This window comes from Lipotes vexillifer, unplaced genomic scaffold, assembly GCF_000442215.2.
Source record: "Lipotes vexillifer unplaced genomic scaffold, Lipotes_vexillifer_v1.1 scaffold278, whole genome shotgun sequence".
Taxonomy (NCBI): Eukaryota; Metazoa; Chordata; class Mammalia; order Artiodactyla; family Lipotidae; genus Lipotes; species Lipotes vexillifer.
The window spans coordinates 147,442-155,255 of record NW_006769677.1 but is presented as its reverse complement, the minus strand read 5'-3'; the positions used below and the strand labels follow the sequence as shown (position 1 = coordinate 155,255).

The following is a 7,814-nucleotide window of genomic DNA, read 5'->3' as shown; positions in this document are numbered from 1 at the left end:
CGCCCAGTGCAGCTAAGGCCACTGTCAGCCCCACTGGGGCAGATATGCAGTCCGGTCCAGGACACTTCTCACTCCGCGTCTACGGATATGCTGCCAAAAAAGCTGGAGCGGGGCCCATGATTTCGCACACCTGGCAGCCTAGGCTGTAATTGGGCCTAAGTTGGAAGGTCCAGTACCCAACAGAGAAAGAAGCTCCCGAGACCCACGCCCCCTTGCCCAGTTGATCTTGTTTCTGGCTGTTTCCTTGTGCTTACTTCCATTCGGCGGCGCTCATTCCCTCTCTCAGTTACCGTGGGAGGGAATGAGCCAGGCCTGTCACTCAGGAAACGTACTCTTTAGAGTTCAGCTTGCACGCAGAGCCCATTGCTGCACTCCTCACCCACCCAGGGAGCTAGAGTCAGCATAGGGCTGCAAGGACTTCAGGATCAGAAACATAGGGCTGGAGTTCAGGCCCTGTCCCTCATAAGCCATGTGATTTCAGGCAAATCACAAAATCACTTTGGCACCTGGGTTTCTTTGTAAAACTAAGATAATTCCTGTTTTACTCATCTCTCACCTTTGTCAAGGTGCAAATGAGTTATCTGTTAAGGTTTTTAAAAGATAAGTATACTCCATCTTATTTATTAAACAAATTGACAAAGCATAAAAATGGAGAAAGCCAGGCCTCTGGAGTATGGCCAGATGGGTGGAGGTCTACAGAATCGTGAATGCAGAGCTGAGGGGTAACCAAATCTTGGACCCTCGAGCTTGGAGCCAAGGACAGTGACCTCAGATGAAGTGACTGTTTCACTTTTGCCACCCGGCCTATACTGGCCCCTAGACAAGGCTGGGCAACCATGGCTGACACTTACAGCCTAGAATACCCAAGAACCCTGATGCTGTTTTGTTCTTTGTTGAAATGAACCACAGCACAAGAGTCTGAGGATGGCCCCGACAGTGGGGTATTCTGAGTTTCCTGTGGGAATGCATCAGGAAAGTGTGAAACAGCAATTTCCCTCACCACTGCTGTTGGAGGTCAGTGACAAGATTTCAGATACAAAAACCAGTGGAAACATCTGTCTCTCCTGTGCTCTCAGGCTGGCTACAACCAGCCAAGATCAAAATCTGGGGTAATTCTCAACAGCTATGAGAACACCCACTTTGCAGGCTTGGTAGAAGGACTTTGGAACTAACATGTAAACATGCTATGGTTCATGCTTTGGTACAGAGTACCTGCTGGTAGGAAATATTTTTATTATTATGTAACTGCTTTTATTTCATTTTAAATGGAGAAAAAAGGAATGCTGGCCCTTTCCAGTGAGCTGGGCTTTGCTGGAGCTGGTTTCATAATTATTCTACCATGGTTATCACCACATTGTGCCAACAATTCCCTGACTTCTCACCAGCCACGTCTTCTCAGAACAAAAAGAAATGTTCAGTTGGCAACTTTCCATCAAGTGTGGGCTACACAGATGCCTAACCAGGTTATTAATTCAGGATCACAGAAAACACATTTTGAGCTGAGTAATGCAAAACCACCAGGGAATTTCCTGTCTTTTTAGGGCAAAACTTTGGACACTAAGTTAACTTCTTTCCTTGCTTCTTCCTACACAGACCGTTCTCTATTCTTTTAGTAGGCTCTATTTTTTAGTGTTAGTGTTTCTCTTTCAAAGAGAAACAAATTATATTTGAAATATAAGTCTTTCTGTAGTAGGAAATGATCATATCAAACCCTCTCCCTTCTAAACTGCCCCTCCAGACCCTCAAACATCAATCAAATAATTCTGATTGCTCACCTGAGGAGTATTTAAAAGTATTTACAGACCCTAAAAAGCTGGGCCAAGTGTACATAGGATTACTGAAATGGTTCTTTCAGATAACTAGGATGAAAAATGAATGTGGATGAGGCTATGACCCATCCAAGCTATGAATTTCAAGATAACTGTCTTTGGCTAACACTTACTCTGAAATTATAAATTAAAACTGGTAAGCCAGTGTAAAACAAAACTAGCAGCAAAACGTATGCAAGAGCGACACCTGCTGGGTGTCTGAGAAAGAGGGGAGGGCTGGACTTAGAAAAGCAGAAAACCCTTAAGGTTTCCAGGTTAAATCACTGAAATGGATAAAAGTTTTCTGGCATCTTAAATAAGAATCTTCTTGTTACTGCCACCAAGAAAATGACAGTAACCAGTGTAGGCATCAAATAAGTCATTTATTCTGACTCTCCTTTCCCCAGGTTCCTTCTAACAGCCAAGAGTCTATGATTTCACTGGGTGGTGAATCTGTTTTCCTAACAATAGCACAGATACTTTTTATGGTGGGGAGAGGGGGGTAGGAGCTCTTAATGGCTCTTTTAATAATTAGGATGGCATGTGTAGGTCACTGAAGGCTTAAACATGCAGACAGTAAAAACAAAATTATTTGTATGAAGTCGATCCTTAATTCTCCCAGGATCCAACATTTGGAACATATTTCTGCCTTTGCTAAAATCGAATAAAATTTGGAATTCTGACCAAGTGGGCTGTCTGCCAACTAATCCAGCTCCCACAACTAGCCAGAAAAGCGGGGGGGAAATCATGTGTTAAAACCCAACTCTGTGTAGTCAATTCAGAGAAAAATGTAGGCCAGCTCTGGTTGGACACTGGAGGTCCTGGGGGATGAAAAAGGCTAATTCAGGCCTGCAGGTGGCCTGCACCTGGGAACAGAGTCAATATTCAACGTGGTAGCCTCATGTCCTACAGTAGCTGCAATAAACGAGGCTGCCTTGAATGACTGAACTGAAGAAAAAGTCCTCTGTAGGACAGAAGACTAGACTCACAGAAGTGGGGGAGTTGTGAAGGGGAGAAGATGCTTAAGTTTCTGTTCAACATTTTCCTGCGGATTGACTGGGGGAACAATCCACCCTACCCCCAACCCCACAAGTCTTCTTTCTTCAACAAGCCGTTTCTGTTCTTGGAAGAGTTAACTGATTCACTGCTGCAGGAGAGTCCAAAGCCCTGAGAACTGGGGTGTCTTCCCCTTCCTTTCCTTCCAGAAACGCCAGTAACCTCAGGCAAGCCAAAGCCCTTTCCTCCCGAATGCGCAGTCTCGTGAACTCCACCGTCTTCAAAAACTCAGCCGTTGGTGGCAGCTCTCTGAAGAGCTGGGAAAGGAGGTGGCGTTGCTCTGACGCTGTCCTCTGAAGATGACAGAGCCTCTCGGGGCTGAGAGGACGCCAGCTGGACTTGGAGAGGAGGCGGAAGAGGTGCTTGTAGAGGTATTTCATGAAGATCAGGGTCTCAGCCCAAAAGTTGACTTCTGTTTTTTCAAACAGGTAGTCTTCCACCTAAGTCCGATGAAAAAGCCAAAAGTCAACCTTACAGGGGATGCTGACTGGCCCCAGTCCAGAGCAGAGTCCTGGCAATGCAGAAGCAGTGTGTCCCCTCCCCACCTGACAGAGGGCTCACTCTCGCCTGTCAACACCCCTGTACACACAGCACTTGCAGCCCTGAAGGTCACCTTCTATCTTCACTCGTACTTCTCCACTGGAGAGAAATTTTTTTCCCCCAGACTTAACATGACCTTTGATAAAGATGTGTTTGTGGTTCTCAGCCAAGATATTTTGGGGGCTCGGTGCTGAAAGGGGACCTCAACACAGGAGGGGGCCCTAGACCTGAAGGTGCATCTAGAAATCAGAGAGGAGGGAGGAAGGGAGATCTGAGCAGCAAAGAGCGAAGAATTGACAAACATGAGACACTGGTCTCTCAGTATGAAACCAAATTTCTATAATGCTGGGGATTTTCAAGGTCATTTTATCACAGACACTTTATCTTATCTCCTAATTTCCCATAAACAGGCTGCTTTTTGAACTCTTGGCCTGCCGGGGATGCCAAGAAGGCCAGCTGAGTCAGACACTGGCAGAGAGGAATTTCAATTCTCAAGATGCTTTTACTGCTTATCTAGGTCCTCAGTTTCCCTATCTGTTGACTGACCCCCACCTGGAGGGGCTCTTAGTTTTCTTCAAGCAGCAGAGACCCTGGAAGGACCCTGATTCTCTGGAAGTGTTTCACCTTCAGACCTAACCATGGGGAGCCCCTGGTCACTCCAATGCTGACGAATAAGCATCCTCCATAATTAAACTCTCAACTTCCAAGGGGCCTCTTTCAAAGTCCCCTCCCCACACTGATCGGAAGGCTTACCATTGGAACTCCACACGCCAGCACAAGAGCTGCCCCAGCAGCACCCGCAGGCTGCGGGGCCATTTGGAGACTCCCTAATTGCTTACCGCTCTGTAACCTGAGCATCCAGAGGCACACTTTCAGCCAGAGGCACATCAAGCCCATGTAAGCCTGTAAGTGCTGCATCCGGTGGGTGTAGGATCACTCCCACCCACCTCCACTGCCCTGACACCCCAGGATTACCTGATGCACGCTCTCCACACAGGCCATGAGGTCATCACCCTCCCCCAACAGCCATCCTAGCAGGACTGGGAGTCCAGGGGCCAGCTGGTCCCACTGCTGGAGCAGGTCACACAGCACAGCCAGGGCCAGATCCAGTGCGATGGAGGCGTCCACCCGGCAGAAGGCAAATTCTGTGGAAATGAGAGAGGTGAACCATGAATGTGCTGCTCAGGGCCAACTGGGGAGGCTGTGCAGGACTCCAGGAACGTTAAAGCCTTCAGGTAAAATCACTGCCAGGGACTTCCCTGGTGGCACAGTGGTTAAGGATCTGCCTGCCAATGCAGCGGGCACGGGTTCGAGCCCTGGTCCAGGAAGATCCCACATGCCACGGAGCAACTAAGCCCGTGCGTGACAACTACTGAGCCTGTGCTCTAGAGCCTGCGAGCCACAACTACTGAGCCCGCGTGCTACAACTACTGAAGCCCACGCACCTAGAGCCCGTGCTGAGCAACAAAGAGAAGCCACCATATAAATAAATAAGCTGAGCAACAAAGAGAAGCCACCACATAAATAAATAAATAAATAAATTAAAAAAAATTAATTAATTAACTAAAAAAAAAAAAAAGAATCTGCCTTACCAATGCAGGGGACACGGGCTTGATCCCTGGTCTGGGAAGGTCCCACATGCCACGGAGCAACTAAGCTTGTGCACCACAACTACTGAGCCTGTGCTCTAGAGCCCAGGAGCCGCAACTACTGAGCCTGTGCGCCACAACTACTGATGCCTGCATGCCCTAGAGCCCGCATGCCGCAACTACTGTGCCCATGCGCCACAACTACTGAAGCCCATGCACTCTAGGGCCTGCGTGCTACAACTTTCGAGCCAGCGTGCTGCAGCTACTGAAGCCCGCCCACCTAGAGCCCGTGCTCTGCAACAAGAGAAGCCACTGCAGTGAGAAGCCCGCGCACCGCAACGAAGAGTAGCCACCACTCGCCACAACTAGAGAAAGCCTGCGCGCAGCAACGAAGACCCAACGCAGCCAAAAAAAAAAGGAAAATCACTGCCACTAGCCTGGCAGGGAAGCTGGTGGGATAGTGGGATACGCTCACTAAGAGTTCTTTATCCACTCCTGAATCCTGCTGTCTGTGCAGCTAGAATGAGTCATAGGCCTGAATCCCACCATTTCCATGCCCCCTATCCCAGTGTGGACAGAAGCAGCCCCACGTACAAGACTAGACATCTATCTCCCCTCAGCCCTTCTAACTGGAAGGATATCACAAAAGCTTCCCACCCAGTGTCTCCTCTGCAGGCCTGCCGACAACGCCTGAACTCCATTGCTTTGTCCCTTCCTCTGAACCAAATCCCATTGAGCACATAACACATGAACTCTCTAACATCTTAGAGCAGGGCATCAGCAAACTTTTTCTTAAGGGGCCAGAAGGTAAATATTTTAGACTTTGGGAGTCTTACGGTCTCTGACTGAAAGCAGCCATAGACAATATGTAAACAAATGGTTGTGGCTAGGTTCCAATAAAACTTTATTTATGTTACAATAAAATTTGACTTTCATGTAATTTTTATTTCACAAAATAATATTCTTCTTTTGATTTTTTCCAACCATTTAAAAATGTAAAAACTGTTTGTAGTTCACAGGCCGTACAATGACAGGTGGGGGGCTGGAATTAGCTCATATTCTGCTGCCCTCTGTTAGCGTGAAATCGTTTTTCAGAGACTCATTTTCTTAGCTGGCTGGAGGAAGGGTGCTAAAAGAGTCGAATGGGGTGCAGAAAGAGGAAGTGGGTGCCTTGGGGAAACCATTGCTTACTTCACCATTTTGCCTTAGACAGTCCTAAATATGGGTTTGAAGGGAGGCTCAGGGTGTTGACATTTCTGCTAACAATCCCGTGCCTCCCACCCCCAACCTGGAGGAGGCCTGAAACGTAGGACTGAAATCCCACCGCACAGACAATAAATCTCTATGGATGCACCCATACACCAATGCTTGTCTTTCAATGACACATTTCTACTGAGACCTCATCTTTCTCAAATCCACATCTCCACTCCAGCCCACAGACCTGTCCGTGACCATTTGGCCCCCAAAGAGACTTGCTCAGCACACAGGGAGAAGCCTCAGAGTCTGGAATGGAAAGCTGAGTTCCCCAGGACGTTGAATCAGGCTTAGTGGACCTATTAGGTGCCAGTCCCTAAGCAAGTCCTTTCTCTCCAGTCCTTCAGCATCCTTTGGGTTGGGTATTACCATCCCTACTTCACAGATGAGGAATCCAGGCACAGATAGGTTAACTCACTTGCGTACAGTCAGAGAGCTTAAAGTGGCTATAAAGAAACCGGAATTGACAACAAGTTTCATGGTGCATGCAGAGCACAGATTTGGAGGATTAGCACCAACATTCCAGAGATGTAGGTCTTCCCGGTGAGATAAACAGAGTTGGTGAACCTCCAGCGGGGCCAGCACTACACAGAGCCTGTGACTCATGGAAGCAGCCAAAGGATCAACGTTACTATCCTCAGAGCCCCAAATCAATCCCTCAGGACACCTGCCCCTTAGGCTCTGCAGCCTAGAATCAGGCTTCAAACTGGGAAACAGAAAAAGTTGGGGGGAGGCGTGAAGGTACATTTTAGCTGTCGGTGTGAGCCATGTGTTGGTCCAGCCTTCACCTATAATACAATCTCTACTTTTATCTCTACTGACTCCCCTGTGTAGTTCTCAACTGGTTTAGAGTCTGTATGGGGAAGAGATACCATTAATCGGCATCTTTCAAACCTCAAAGAACTGAAAATACACATGAAGATCAGCATACAATTAAACACAGAGCAGATGCTCAGAACATTCCAGTTTATGGCTCTAGAGATCATGAAATCTCTTCCTTTACCCCACTTGATTTGGTTTGAATACTAACACAGGGACTGCCACAAAGAAAGCAAGCAATAAGTTGATAATAACGAACACTTTCCTTCTATTTGAACTCTTAATGCTTCTACCAACAGGAGGGAGGTACCCTTATTTAACAAACAAGGAAGTTGTGCTCACAGAGGTTGGGTAACAGGTCCAAGTTTGCACAGTTAGCAGTGATGGCACTGAGCTAGGTCTCCCTCAGTCATAGGCCAACTCCCCCTGCAGGGAAGCCATGAAGAAACACTCCCAGTAACCCATGGAGATGAATAAGTCAGACTCAGTTTTATCACTTTTATTCATGAAAAAGAGCTCCCAGCTAAGGGCCATATTTTGAAAAAAAGGGTCAAAGCTGTAAGTCCTCAGTATTGTGGCACCAGCAGCAGGTCAGCTTATCTTGAAATCTTCCAGAAAAACCTGCCCTCTGATTCACCTGTTTTCCCCCCACCCCTTCTTTTTGTCTCCTTAAGGCAAGGACTGAAAGCCCCATAGGGAAGAAAACAGTTTCATCCACCAGCAAAACCAGTGCCTGCAGCTCAGGCAA

General features: G+C 47.5%; 1 protein-coding gene across 1 annotated transcript in view; it reads right to left on the bottom strand.

Annotated features, from left to right (window-relative positions):
- Positions 1-2,911: 2,911 nt before the first annotated feature.
- Positions 2,912-7,814, bottom strand: part of THADA (THADA armadillo repeat containing) — a gene marked incomplete at its 5' end in the record, with an annotated part of 148,938 nt that continues 144,035 nt past the window's right edge. The window contains 2 exons of the mRNA XM_007445791.1: positions 2,912-3,304; positions 4,380-4,549. Coding sequence (XP_007445853.1) covers positions 2,912-3,304; positions 4,380-4,549 — 563 coding nt within the window. The remainder of the gene's footprint in view (positions 3,305-4,379; positions 4,550-7,814) is intronic.